General features: G+C 45.9%; 2 protein-coding genes across 2 annotated transcripts; both read left to right on the top strand.

Moving 5' to 3' along the window:
• The first annotated feature begins 8,091 nt into the window (after positions 1–8,091).
• Positions 8,092–11,553, top strand: LOC131291188 (rho guanine nucleotide exchange factor 10-like protein). The gene is made up of 4 exons (XM_058320379.1): positions 8,092–8,424; positions 8,495–9,451; positions 9,697–9,987; positions 10,060–11,553. Exons 1-4 carry the CDS (start codon positions 8,092–8,094, stop codon positions 11,551–11,553), a joined length of 3,075 nt encoding a protein of 1,024 aa, XP_058176362.1.
• A 236-nt stretch (positions 11,554–11,789) lies between these two features.
• LOC131291190 (sodium- and chloride-dependent GABA transporter 1-like) lies at positions 11,790–14,224 on the top strand. The gene is made up of 3 exons (XM_058320380.1): positions 11,790–11,807; positions 13,836–14,003; positions 14,081–14,224. The coding sequence occupies exons 1-3, from the start codon at positions 11,790–11,792 to the stop codon at positions 14,168–14,170; spliced, it is 276 nt and encodes a 91-aa protein (XP_058176363.1). The 3' UTR covers positions 14,171–14,224.
• The last annotated feature ends 780 nt before the right edge of the window (positions 14,225–15,004 follow it).

The raw sequence follows: 15,004 nt of genomic DNA on the forward strand, positions 1-15,004 counted from the left end.
TAGGCCTTGACTCGCCAGTTGTGTCTGGAAGAGGTCCCATGCACCAGCGCTCCGTTTGCGCCACATGTGTTACGTAACGCCTGGGAAGCGAAAACCCTTGCCCGTTGTGTTCCTTGTGATTTTTCGTCGCTGTGCGGTGTTTGTCAAACATGTGTTCCGCCGGCGACACTTGCACGGCGGAGACCGGAATTATGCACGGATCGTAAAACCGCCGCGTGGAGAATCGGTGCTATAAATACAAGTGTACCGATCGCACCGGAGGCCTAGAGGATTCCTAATGAGCTGATCATTGCGTGCTAATGATCAATAAAGTTGGTTCCCGTTCGCGTTCTGCTTCATAGAGAAACCTAAAAGACGAACTCATTAGCTTTGACATGAAGTCGATCGAAATCCGGGGTGGCTTTAAACGTTCGAATGCGTTCCAGTAAAGAATAGCTGAAGGAGGAGGAGGAATCAAATCCCGGGATCGATTTGAAATGCACCGACCGACCGCATGGGTTCTTTGACATTGTCCTTGAAAGGCACTCACCGCCGAGCACTCCTCCGGGTTTTAGTACTCGCTCGTGGCGGACAACCGGAAACGAACCAACTTGCTGCCATATGCAACCTTACTTCACTTGACGATCGGATGTGTCTGATTGACAGCACCACCCCACCCGCTCTCTGCATCTCCTCCACCACCTTGGGTTTGGGGTCCGTAATTGGTAAATGGGGACATCACTTAATCAGCACCGGAGTTTTATGAGGGACAATTTTTCACTCAAAGCACATTTGTTGGTACCATTTGGTCGAATGGGACGGGAGGGGGGAAAGTGCACCGGAAGTAAACCACCACACTTTGACACGTTGGGAGGGACGAATGATGAATCTGACCGGCTCCGATGGGGTTAGGGTTCACGCGAAAGAGTTCCAATTTACCGAAGGGTTCGCGGAGAAGTTGATGTTTATGGCCGCTGCGACCGTTAAAATCTCCGCTCGCTGTGTTCTCCACCACCGCAACTGCATTTTGTGCCCCCTCCCGCCGTCCCGTTTCGTCCTCCCGACGGTTGCACGTGGAAAACTTGTTGAAATCACGGATGTTGTTTATTTCCACGCGACTGGGGTGCGGTTTTCCACCCCCCCGGGTTCGGAGGGGGCTGAGGGGCCGTTGGCACAGGCGGAGCTACCTACTGAGCGGACTAGGCGGCCGCCCCGTCCGGAGAAAGTAATCACCGATTTTATTTATTCTCGCCGTGGTATGCATACTTTTATTTTATTAATTTTTTTTTCATTATCGAAGTTATTTTAAATATACTTTGATATTGCTTAACCGTTGTTAATTTTCACCTTTGAAGCCTTGCAGAATATGTTTTCGTCTGTCTTCCTTCCTTCTAATCTTTACGTTTGACTTGAGAGAAAAAGTCTGCATTGTTACCCTTTTTATATTATTTTCCCCATTGATGTTCGAAAGGATAGAAAGCTATAATAATTTGAGAGCGGTTTTAACACCCAAAATCATTTTTTTACAGTAACCTAAATAAAAAAAATAACAAAAAATAAAAAAAAGAAAGCTTGCAATTTTAGGATTTGTAGGCCATAATAAACAGAACGAAAGGACTTTGTTTACCTTGTTCAGATTACTTAGTTTAGATTGATTATATTCAGATATTGATTTTTCAATATCTGATTTCCTAAAACATTCCAATTGTGCAAAAGGAAATGTAAGTTACCTATCACATTTACTGTTGATGAATTTATTGATTTATTTATTTTAACTTCTTTGCCTGATTACGCTTAATACACTTTATAAAAGAAGAAGATACACTTTATAAAAAAACATCTTTTACAACCTAAATTTGTATTTTTCTTTCAAAAAAAGAAAAGCGTGACAGTTAACGCAGAAAAGTATTAAAATTGGTTTAGCACTTGGATGCTGTAATCAACAGAACGAAAGAATTTCTTTTTAACTTGTTCAGATTGCCTAACTCAGATTGATTATATTATTATCTTGTTTACTGAAACATTGAAAAAATCACAAAACCATGCAGTTGTACAAGAGGAAGTGTAAGTTACCTATCAGATGAGTTTGTAGATGAGTTTATTAATTTATTTTTCCTATTCTTTGCCTGTTTTAACGTTTGCTATAAAATATGTAATAAAGTTATGGATAATAACGGAAATATGAGTTGAATTTATAAGAATGCTGAAAACATGTATAAAGGATAGCGAGATGTTTTAAAAACTAAGTCAAATTGTGGACATACCTACAATGGAAATGTCTAGAGAGCCACCGCTTGATGCCCCGGAATGGATTGATCCGCTTCTGAGCGTAGGGCTTAATGATTTGTTTAGGCAATAAATGATTCACTAATACATTTGTTTATTTGTTTGTTTATTAGATCGATCGGACATTGTTTATCTATATGAACACTTGATATTTAAGAGCGCCATGATCGCCATCGTCTTGCGATGTGTCGGCTCATTAAATCGGCGTGGAAAAACTATTTCCCGTTCTCCCTCATTGTGGCCTTGTGTGTGTGTGTGTGTGTGTTTATGTGCGTTTGTTGTGCAGATTTGCAACGACCCGTGCACCGAGGATCGTTCGCTCGTTTTCCCGACCGCAACGGCGGTGTTTAATAGTTTGCCGGCGTCTGCCTGACCCTCCCACTCCTCCGGTTTCACCTCTTCATCAACCCCCTGCCCCTCTCCAATCCCCCATATGCATAGAGTCCCGGGTGCATCTCGAACATTGGTCCCATTTTACGCAGCAAGTTTTTCATGGTGTGTGCGCGGGCGCGCGCAATTGTGTTCTTGCATACACTGCTCTTTCCTTCTCTCTCCCTCGGTCTCTCCCGCTCGCTTGCAAGCCGCATTGTCTCCGGGACGGCGGCAAGATCTCCCGCGGGATCTTTCATTCATTTTCCGGCGAACCATCGGCGAAGAAGAACCATTCACGCGGGCGATTTGATGCGATTTTCCACGACGCCGGCAGCTGCAGTTTCCCTTTTCGTAGTCGCGAGTCTGCGAGTGCAGTGGATCAGATCAGTTGTGAGCTCGAGAGTCCTGCCGAGAGCGTTAGGAAGTGTTTTTTGCAAAAGATTAATATTAACGTCGCAAGATAAACGGAAAACCGGCAATCTTTACGGGGGAAGAAACAGGGAAAAGCGTAAGTAACAAAAGGAGGTAAGGATTTCGATGGGGGCGGTTTTTCAAGTACTTTTTACAAACGGAAAATTTCAAACAAGTGATCAAAGAAAAACATGAAAGTCTTTTTACATCAAAGAAGTGAGGAAAATTCCAAGCAAGCTAGTGCAACTTTTGTTTTACAAAGAGTCAAAGTTTCTTTAACAATTAAACTGAAAACTTAAACCAATCCTCCACATTTCGATTTACCAGAAGATCTGGGATTTTGTTTTGTTTCCAAAGACAATTTCCACGCAGTTTTTTGTTTGGAGAATCAAGTGCCTTTATTTCCTTCGCTCGTTAGTGAAAAATAAAACACTACCAGCAGTTGTTTATTGCGGGAAAGTGTTCGCGGAAAAGTAGGAAAGGGCGTGAAAGCTGGTTTCGAAACACTTAGTTTAAATTTAGGCAAGTTTACTACTTAATAGTTTTCCTTCGAGCTTGTTTTCCCATTTGTTTTCACATAAACTTCAATAACTTCCATTTCAGATAAAAATAAATATCGTAGGAAAAAGTTCTAAATATCAAAAATGATTTTAGTTCGATCTTTTAGGTCTTTTTCTGTTCAGGATTCTATTTAGTGCATTGTTTTATTGTTTATTTAGTGTGCTACAAAATATTGCTTTTTCTACTATTTTTCCTTCGAGTGATCTTGATTTCATTGAATAGCCAATTTCCTACACACACAAAAAAAGGTTCGGTTGAGAGTTTTTTTGTCGATGTTTGAACCAATCAAACTGCCACACTATTTTCAAGGAAACCCTTTAAATGTTACTGGTTTAAAACTGAAGCGTTCAAGCTAATTTTTATTGTATTTATTTTTTAAGTTATTGAATTATAACATAGTATTTAATTTTTTAATTGTTGATTTGTGAAACATTGGTTTATGTTCATGTTTTCTAGTTTCAAAACATTTTCTTTGAACGTCAGATTTTAAGTAAAACAAAATTTACGTTGTAGTTCCAATTTGAAATACTAAAAAGATTCAGTTGGGAGTTGTTTTTACGATAGAACCAATCCCGTCTCCACAATTCATTCAAGAAACCCCCTCATTCTACCCTTATTCTTCGTGCGATCTCTTTGGAATGTCCGGTCAACCTGTTTGTAATTTCGTTCCACTGCGCGAACCTTTCACCGTCCGCAGTTGTTTGTCGCGTGTCGAATTTTTAAAATGTGAAAGCTGACAAATACATCTAAACTCTGGGCGTGCACAGAAACACAACGGCCAGTCGTGGTTTTAATTGATTTTTCCACCTCCGGGAAATATTTATCGTCAACGTAATCATCATCTGCGGCGTTCAACGTTCCACACACATTTGAAAACATCATCTCGTTCTCGCAATGGATGATGGGTTTAGCTTTGCAGCTGCATTTTCACATCTTGATAACATTCGCGAGGTTTCTTCATCGACCCTCCGCTCCCCCCTTCATGTACCATCAGTTGCTTTCACCTAACTTAACCTAAGTTTTATGTTCTTAGCTATGGCGAGGCAAAATAAATTGCAACTGCATCCTAATCGAATTGACCGAATAGCTTCATTCGGACTTGCGGTGTTTGAGACATGTTCGGTGCAATATGCAAATAGCACAATTTACTGCTCGTTTTGTCAGCGTTTTGACCGAAGACGCTCAGCGTCGGAAAACTGCGAAGTTCATTTATTTTCAACAACCACCTCCGTTGTCGGTGGGCCACTCAAATCGAATTCCCCTAATCCTTTGCTGGCATACCTTTTTGTTTTTTACGATAATTGCCAAACAGATTTGATTCCCGTTTTATTTCGTCACAGCTAACGACTAAACAAATCCCCTCAACGGTTCAACTGTGACGAAAACGGTCTTTTAACAGCAATTGGAAGATTTCTTTTAGTAGGACGACAGCCTAAAACCCTCTTTTACCTTTTCCAAGTGAAATAAAACTTGGTGCGCTTGATTGTTTAATTATTGACAGTTGGAATTTACAATTCAATTTACTCATCTAAAAAGCTCATAATTATTAGCTCTTGTCGTAGTGTGTTGTCCTATTTTAACACGTTGACTGTCGTGACTATCATTTTGGAAAGCCAGCTGTCATTAGTTAAAAAAAGTTTTTGTTCCATAAATAATTGCAACGCAACATAAAAACTAGTAACATTAAAAACTAATTCTTTGGGATGCTTTTTTCTTTGCTTGGCCTTCGAAAACCATCGGTTTAAAAAATGTTATTAACAAATGGTTGGTAAAAGAGTAAATGAGGCCGCGGGTTAGGTTCTCCTTTATTATTTCTACTTATTTTAAAGTGTTCTACACATTCCTTTGGTTCGCTTGCATTACATCGTATTTGTTTTTCTTTTCCAAAACTTCGCTGATCTTGAAAGGCATCTCTATCGACGTGACGACACGTGTTTGCAAACATGTGTTCCGTTTATTTCGGTTGCCGTTGCCAACACGTTGAGTTTTATGTTTGCTTCGCGTCTTTGTCCTTACGGTTTTCCGGACACGTGTGATACATTTTACATTCGTTGGTTTTATTCGTCCTTGCTTATCCGGGTTTTCGGTTGTTGATAAAACTGCTTTCTTCTACTTACTTCATCTATTTTATTCAGGTTTGCCGGTTGTTGTCGAGGTCGAACGAACGAAACCCGGCGAGTTTCGGGTCTACAATCAGTCGGTCGGTTTGCAATTTGCTGCGCAAATAGACGTGGGTGAGGAACGTTAAGACGCGTACCAACGTCCATCAAAAAGGCGCAATGTCAATGCCACCTCACCAATCAAACGCTCGTGGTGTCAGCACCGAAAATAGATTAAGAGAAGTTCGCAGGGATTGTAAGGTCCGAACGTCGGTGTTTACGTGTGCGGCGGTGGACAACAATCAAATGAACCTTCTATCAAAGCAGGCAGGGAATGGGAGTGGCCGAATTCCGGGTAAGCCGCCAGCCACACGTTATTGCCTTACACGGCCCGGTTTGGATGCGTTTCCTTTCTCCCGCTCCCAAGCAGCTCTAGAAGCGCCTCCAGCTCCGCTAGCTATTTTAAGAAAACTCTACCTCGGCCAATGTCAAGGGCAATCCAATTTGTTGGATGCAGGATGCAAAAGTGTACTCGTGCCGGGGCGCGCGTTTTTAATGGCTTTGTTTTGGTTTTCCGCGTCGCGTGGGGGGGCGGGAAATGGGAAAAGCTAGGAGCATTTGGATCCTGTGCTGGTTTCGCAACGGCAGCTTTACTGCCCCCGTTTCCTCCCACGCTATAAGTTGTTTTGCGAATTTAAATGCACTTCCACGTTGCATCGCACGCTGGCGAGCTTTATCATGGAGGTGATGGAAGCTTGCCTTCTTCCAATGTCTGCCATATTCAAGGTAGAGTATCACTCGAAGCGTTTGATCGCTTCTTATAGCTTACAACAGGAAACATCTTCAACGTTTAATAACACAGTTCACGCGTCTTTAAAAATGATTGGAGGAAGCAGTAAGAAGCTTAGGTTCACTTTCACAATAACTTCCTTCTACACTAACGAAGCCTTTGGGCAGCTCTGAGGCCTGTTCGGTACCATCGTTAAGTATTGTATTGTATTGTATTTTATTGTATTGTATTTCAACTCCTATTGGTGTTGACGGTGTTGCGAAAAACGGAAAGGGAACAGAAAGGGATTCAATGTATGAGGAAGAAGGATGACAAAGGTTGGCACGGAAGCTGGAGAGGGAGATGTTGAAGTCAAACAGGTCAGGGTCAGGTGCACGAAGAAGCGGGTCATTGACGCCGAACTGAGTACGACGTCTAGCCAGGGAGAGGAGAGGACGAGGTTTTAGTGAGCATGTAGGGATATAGAAACTCAAGGTGGATATAAGGAAAGGAACGTCCGAAAGTCCCCGCGACAAAGATGGCTCGGGCAACCCGCCACCTCTGTTCCAGTGGGCTCGAGGTCCAGGACCTGACAGCGGACAGCATATGAGGGGGATGCTTGGGACAAGTACTCTACTGAAAGCCCACTGAACCCTTCCAAACTTTGCAATTTTGGGAACAAATATGATACTAGCGATTTCCGGGTGAGACAGGTTGAGGTTGCTGAGGCACATGGGATCTATTAAATCAGGTGCCATGAGTCCAAGACTTTAGTAGGCCTTATCACTTTGTCTTGATGCAAGGGCGACAGCAAGCCGATCATCAACCTAGATACCAAGAACTTTCAAGACGGACACTCTAGTTAGATGCTCATTGGTACGAGGTTGGTACTCGTACTGCAGCGGGCGACCAAATCGGCAAAAGGAGATCGTAGCACACATAGGGCGGGACAGGGACAACCCGTTTGAAGACAGATCAGATAAGGCAGATACCAAATTTGACTTGATAGACTCGGTCAAATACAAATTATTCGAATCAAGCCAACATCTGGTTGTCGAATAGCAGTTCCTCAAGCTTACCCAATAGCAAATCATGAGGAAGTTTATCAAAGGTTTACGGATTTTAACGTCTGGTCGGTGTCGAATTGGAGAACGTTTAGGCAGAAAGCCATGTTGGTTGAAGAAAATGACTCTGCATGCATGGAAGAGGATATGAGAATGGATAGAAATTTCAAGGATCTTGGCACAGGGGCATAGTTTGAAGATACCACTTTATTAATAATAATAATAATAATAATAGTAATAATAATAATAATAATAATAATAATAATAATAATAACAAAAGCTCTGGAATGTGTTTCTCACGAGAATTATGAAGTACGTTCAATTGAACAGGCGTTCCTCATCCTGTGTACTGTCCAAAACAACTCCTTTAAGCATTTGGACAAAGAATAGCTATCGATCTCAGGTTCTAATCCAATTAAACTGCCTTGCTTTTGCATTTTGCAGTACTTACGGAAACGGAACTACTTAATTTTTTGGAGTACTTACTTCGCCCAACTTCATCCCATCGTCTTCGATTACCTACGAACCTCGTCGATAGCAGGTGTACGCGATGGCGCACAGGGCCAACAACAACGGCAGGGCGGAGCGGGAAGCGAACGAACCCAGAGGTCCATCGGCGCTGACCCGGTTCCTTTCGTTTCGCCTTTCGCCGGCGTCCGTGTTCCGGCGATCGCGCATCCGTGGAGGTTCGTTGCCGGGGAACCAATCTCCCGAGAACCAGGAGGTGTCCCCGCCGCAGGGCACCAATAACCGGCCAGCTGCCATCAAACTGAAGCCTTTGCCGGAGCCAACCAACGATCACCGAGGAGCGCGCTGGGCCGTCTTTAACAACTTCATAACGTACGAAAGTAACTACATGGAGACGCTGCAGTTCCTCACCTTGGTAAGTAAGGCAAGAGTGGTGCGGTTTTGCGTGAGAGATCGCTTGATCAAGCCCGGGTTTCGCACTTCAGGACTGCTATAACGAGCTGATAAAGAATGACAACACCCTACACCGCTCGAAGACGGCGGAGATATTCGCCTACCTGCCGCAGATCCGCAAGCTGCACGAGCACTTCCAGGAGTGGGTAGCCACGAGTGCCGACTGCTGGCACGTGAGGGAGATATCCGGGTGGTTCTTTGGCGCGATGCTGGAGCAGCCGGCCCTGCTGATGACGTACACGATGTTTGTGGCCAACTACAAGCGTGCGGTGGGCGTGCTGAAGCGGGAGCTGGCGCGCAACCGGACGTTCCGGAACTTCGTCGAGTCGCGGTTGATTCAGGCGAACCAGCGGCAGCACTCGCTCGAGTCGTTCCTGATGCGCCCGATCCAGCGTATGATACACTTCGAGCTGCAGATCCTGGACATGATGCAGCAGACGCCGAAGGGCCATCCCGATATGCCCCTGCTGGAGATGTGCAAGCGGCGCGTGCAGTACATCGTGTCCCAGCTGGACGCGCTGGAGGGTCACACCGGGTCGCTGGAGGGCGTACTGAAGAGCACGTTCCCGGGGCGGTTTCCCTCCGCGCCGTACGCCTGCTGCTGGCCCGAGACCCAGGTGCTGCGGTGCGAGAACCTACACCAGACGTCCACCAGCCGTGGGGGTGCGACAGTGGAAACCATCCTCCCGCTCTACCTGATGACCGACCGGGTCCTGCTCACCGTAGTCAGCGACAGTACGCGAGCCGGTCGCTTCGAGGGCAAGCTGAACCTCAAGTGGATGCTGCCGCTGCAGGAGATCGACTTTCAGACCGTCTTCTACTCCTGTGCGGACCCTCCCGAACCGTACATGGAGATGCTGCACCTGATGCTCGACTTTGCAACGATGTCCGAGATTGACACGCTCGTCGGCGGACTCCACAACTCCTTCGACGAGCTCAGTCCGGTCAGGGTCACAGGCATCCTGGACTCGTTCGGTGCGGCGATTCAGGTAAGTGTTTGGGAGTTTGGAATAACTTGCGGTTGACGTTCGAATCGGTTTGTATCGCCATTTGGGGGACTTCTACCAAATAAAAACACTTCACGTTACGCTTAAACGCAACATTTATAACATCGTTATAAAGAAACACATGAAGCGCAAAATAAAAGTAAAGTATTGAGTGGTCTTATAGCACCTGACCAGAGTGCAGATCTTTGAAAAACATTGGGGGTTTGTGTTCTACTTCCCGTTTGTAGAAATTGAACGACGACGCCAGGAAGGCCGAGGAGTCGTTCAACTCGTGCGAGCTGGTGTTGCGGACGAAGAAGGACGGTTACTACAGCGGCAGGGGGCGGAAGTACCGGCTGCAGTTCGAGGACGGCTCGGCGAAGCGGCGCTGGTTCGAGCACGCCCGGTTGGCGCAGCGGGCGATGGCGAGCTCCCTGCACTCCTCGGCCTGGTGGGTCGGACAGGACCAGCTGTTCGCCACATCCGAGCCGGTGTTTCTGGGCAAGTTCTCGCCGATGTTCCACGAAGAAACGTCCAAGGTGAGCCCCGATAGCTACCGCTTCTAGTCACACAGTCGCAGTGATAGCTGTCAAATGTCTTCCCTACTCCAGATCACCTGCGGGTGCTACTACGAGCCCAACCTTTCGGCACCGTTGTACGCCCGGCTGCCGCTGAGCGATTGGCTGCGTCACCAGAACACCCTGTGGCTGTGTTCGTTCGAGGGCGTTAACACCGTCGTGGCGTTGTACACGCACGACGTAATCGCGAACGTTCTGCGCCCACGAACGATGTTCACGCTCCCGGACGTCCTGGTGGAGAGCATCGTGCACGTACCGATCGGTATGGTGGAGGCGGACGACGACTCGACGATCGACACCGTGTGGCTTGGCATGCAGGATCAGCTGATCCTCTACTCGGCCACCTATCCGCTGATCGACGAACCGCTGCTGACCGTCCCTATCAGGGGCTACCCTCAGCATATGCTGTACGTGCAGGGTCGCGTGTACGTCGGGCTGGACGACGGCAAGCTGCTGGTGTTCCGCATTGTGGCAGAGGTCTGGAACGTGGACAGTCCGGTCGTGGTTCACGTCTCCGATGCGCCCATCTCGGCCCTCCTCAGCATCGAGGATGACGTGTACGTTGCGGCCGGGTTCACGGTAACCGTGATCGATGGCCGAACGGACCGTGTCGTGAACGTGCTCTACCCTGACGACCCCGAAAGCCCGCAGAAGCCGAGACCGATCGTGCGGATGGCGCATTCGGTGAACGGGTTGTGGCTGGTTCGCTGCAGCTCGAGCATCGTCTCGCTGTATCGCCCCCCGCCCTGGATGCACCAGGAAGGGCTGGACGTTGGCAAGCACGTGAAGCGTGCGATGCCGCACGTCTCGATGCTGTACTTCCGCGGTGGGATCTCCATCACCGCCCTCCAGCTGGTCGACGACTCGCTGTGGATCGGTACGAACGGAGGCGTCACCCTCATGGTGGTTCTGCCGGCACGCAGCAACGTCCCGCTGGTGGAGGACTTTGTGTACGCAGCGAAACACGGCCATATGCAGAGTGTGTCCTTCCTGCTGCCACTGCTGCCCGCCTCCAACAACGATGTCGGCGACGGCAACAACTACGGCGCGGCGTCCGACTTTCCACCGGACGACGAAGACTCGACCTCCTCCTACGCCACGGCACAGGCCGAAGTGGACACCGATTCGTCGGACTCCGGATTCGGACGTTCGCACACCTACACCGGCACCATCCCGAAGCAACCGAGGGCCCCGCCCGAACTCGAGCGGAAGCACCCCAGCCCTCAGTCTCCGGGTCCGTCGAAACCGAACGTGCGCCGCACGCCGAACTGGCCGGCACCGTTCGCTGATAGCTCGTCGCGGGCTCCTGCAACTCCGGGTGAAGGTCCGGCCACGGCGCTGATCATCGTCGGAGGCGAAGGCTACGCCAACTGGTACGACTGGGAGCAGATGACGGCCGGACGCACGATGTACAACTCGTTCGAGGACATGGAGCAGGAGCTGATGGACGATACCTTTCCGTCCGCGCAGGCCCTGCTCTGGGAGAAACGCCTCAACCGACCGGCCAACAGGAGTGAAACACCTTAAATGGGTTCCCCACGATCACCAAACGATGAGCTCTCGACGGTTTTACATTGACGCGTCCTGTTAACACCCGATACCAAGTGTAAACACACGCCTGGGAAAAGGCGACCAACTGTGCGTCGAGAACTTTTCGGCATTTTAAAACGGCTCCTTGTGTGTTTGTTTATTTTTTGGTTGGGGATGTTGACAGCGCACGTCGAGAAAGCCTGTCATCAGCGATACCATCCTCGCAAATGAAGATGAAACCGAAGTCCAAAGTACGCGAAATCCTAAGACGATTCCTGGCAACGATCGTGCCATACGAAAGCAACACTTTATCGTTCTTACATAAAATGTAAAACTTTCAGCAAGGTATGCTTAACGCTTAAGAATGAATTTATTTGGAACTGCATGCGGAATGCGATACTTTGCAAAACATTGAAATATCATCAGAATCACCATGTTAGGAACACTAAGATGCATGATCAAATCAAATGAAAATTAAAGAAAAAGTGTATGCAACCGAGACGATTCTCTGCGAGAGTTGCAAGCATCTAAAAGAGCTATTCATTCCAAATAATGGAGCAGACAGTTGGATTACAAGCAAAAAGTTGGAGAAACCACCAAAAACAGCAGAAAGTAGATTCTTGTGCAAACAATTGGAAAAATTGAAGCATCCATAGAAACAACCATCACATTTTCGAACATTCGTACCATCTGAACATACTTACAAGGTTTTTTTTTCTTTTACATAATTAAATCAACTTAAAGTAGTACATCAAAGTTCCTTGAATTTACCAAAATCTATTCTCTCTATTCCTATTTGCATTCATTTGTTTGTGAAATCCAATTTGAGAAGTTTTACTAAAGACTATATTTTCTTACAAAAGAATATCTCTAAACACTATCTCTATTTTACTAGGATTAAGGAGCATAGTATGTAAGAACATAATATATAGACTTCACTTGATGTTATCCGGAACAAACAAGTGCTTACCTTGCTGTCGAACTAAAACCTAAGAAAAGGTAGTATTGAATTTTCACATATCATTGTTCTCACCTGAGGAATTCTTTTGAGCTATTTGGCATCTTTTTGGGATTTTGATTCTTGAAATATAATTGATAGAGTTAAGAAATGAAGTTTTGGAATGTTGAGGAGCATATATAAATAGATATATATTTACATGATATATTAAGGAAAGCCCGGTCTGGAATGTTGAAGAAGATGATTTTAAATGGTATAAACAAGGAAAGACAGATCAGTATTGTTGAGAAGGACCGTTGGTTTACAGTAAGGATTTGAACTTGATAGACTTAAAGCTTGCCAACTGTTGATGGTGCATGTAGTAGAATGTTTATAATATCGGTGTTAGGCATGCGTGCTACAAAAGTTTACTATTTTTCTGCGCAACGAAACTGGCAGCAAACGTCAGAGAAGAGTTAAAGAACGCCAAACAAAAAAACGAAACCATATGGACTTACCTGAAATGATGTGATTTTTGCAGCCATATTTTAAAAACGCCTATTGTTTTGTCACTGAAGTACTTATCCGCTATCCGTTTGGTACCTGACGGCAAACACAAAAACCTGATACCAGTTCCTTGCGGCGATGTACAATTGAAGATTCTATTTGAGGCAGGTCAAGGAAGGTATATTTTTTATCAATAGCTTTTCATTGCACGTATACGAACTACTACAAATCAAACGCTTTGACACATATCTACGACGCATGTTGATTGGAGACCGTGTGGATTCGCAATGTATTTACTTATCATATGTAAGCCCTTAAGCTGCATATACAGATACAAACAGAACATGATGTTAAAACTAAATGCTTTCAATGGACCAATAAATATCTATCCTATCAAAAGTCCTTTAGGTTCTCGCAGTTTATCAAGTATCAGAATCGATTCAAGGTGTCGCATATTAACCAACATTAAAGGTAAGAAACGAACGAATTGGAAGGTAAGGTAGTCAACGACTTAGAGGCAGGTAGCGTCTTGTAAAATTTAACAGAAACATAGCGAAAGGTACGTAAACTCCTGCTCGAGAGGAAAGTATTCTAACGTGTGTATCTCTATCTATTTCAGGTTCACCTTCACCGGCCTCATAGTCGTATCCTTTCCGGGAGACTTCCTCGTGCCTTTAGAGAGTGCCTTTAGAGAGTGTGAATGAGTGCGAAGCATGCGAATGTGTGTTATGTTAGTTGACAGCGGAATGCCTGTCGGGCGCACCTGGCCTGTTCTGCAACAAAAAGACAATCGCGCATCCGATTCACCGCCCTCTCATCATCTTCATCCATGCAGGGTGTTTTCTTCTTCAACATTGTGCAATGGACGCCCATCAAGTACCTCGGCTACTCGTACCCGCTGTGGGCCCACGCGTTCGGCTGGTTCACCGCCCTGTCGTCGATGCTGTGCATTCCCGGCTACATGATTTGGCTGTGGAGAAACACACCCGGAGACCGTGCCAATGTGAGTAGCTGCCAGATATCAGATTTCCTGCTTATAGGCATTCGCTCATCGGTATATTCGATTGCTATGTTCCGCAGAAAATCCGGCTGATCGTTCGAATCGAGGACAGCGTCAGCCAGCTCCGGGAGAGAATGCGTGCCGACGCCGAGAAGGGCATGGAGCTGTAACTGTCGGTGGCGCAAGCGACCCACCCACATCAACACTACCTGCCATCAGGATGGAAGCGAACCAGGAGATCATAATGTCAGTTTTATAAATCTTTATTGCAAGACAATTGCGTAAAATAATTAAATTTAGCTAGATATTAACGTTCAAGCCGAAACGAAAGGAAACATATTTGCGACACCAACGCCACGGAAGCTGCAACGAGATCTCGTCTCGGCTCGACACCGTTGTCAGCACGCTCCGGTGTCGGTTAATTATTTGATTAAAAGATTTTCAACTCAAAGAGTGCGCTAGTTCCGCACCGAACCGCGTCGGCAATGATAGCTTCGCGCGTCCTGCATTGTCTGCCGACGTCGAGCGGAACTCGGTGCGGAATGTAACGCAACTCCTAAATAAACTGTATCGAATAGATTTATAAAACCGAATGTTTGCCGTTTTTGTCTGTTGCGTTTTTTAAAAACTGCTTTTGAAAGAACGAAATGTAGTTTCTTCGCTGCGCCTGAAGGTATGCAATTGGTAGTAGTCGTAGGCTATGAAGTATGTGCGCCTGAAGGTATGCAATTGGTAGTGGTAGTATGTTATGGAGTATATGCCCCTGAAGGTATGCAATAGGTTCAACATCATCACATCTTCAACGTGAAGGGAAATTTTTAACACATTTCCTAAGTGGAACGTTGGAAGGAGAATAATTGTCGTTGTTGTTAAAAGTTGTTTTGTAATTTAATACCTGTGAGGATTCATGAAAGTTGTTGTGAGACTATCAAGTTTCGAGCTTTAGGGAACAGAAAGTATTAATAACCGTAGTTATGGATGACCGACTTCGGTAAAATTTCAAA

The sequence above is a fragment of the Anopheles ziemanni genome, chromosome X (assembly GCF_943734765.1).
Source record: "Anopheles ziemanni chromosome X, idAnoZiCoDA_A2_x.2, whole genome shotgun sequence".
Lineage (NCBI taxonomy): Eukaryota > Metazoa > Arthropoda > Insecta > Diptera > Culicidae > Anopheles > Anopheles ziemanni.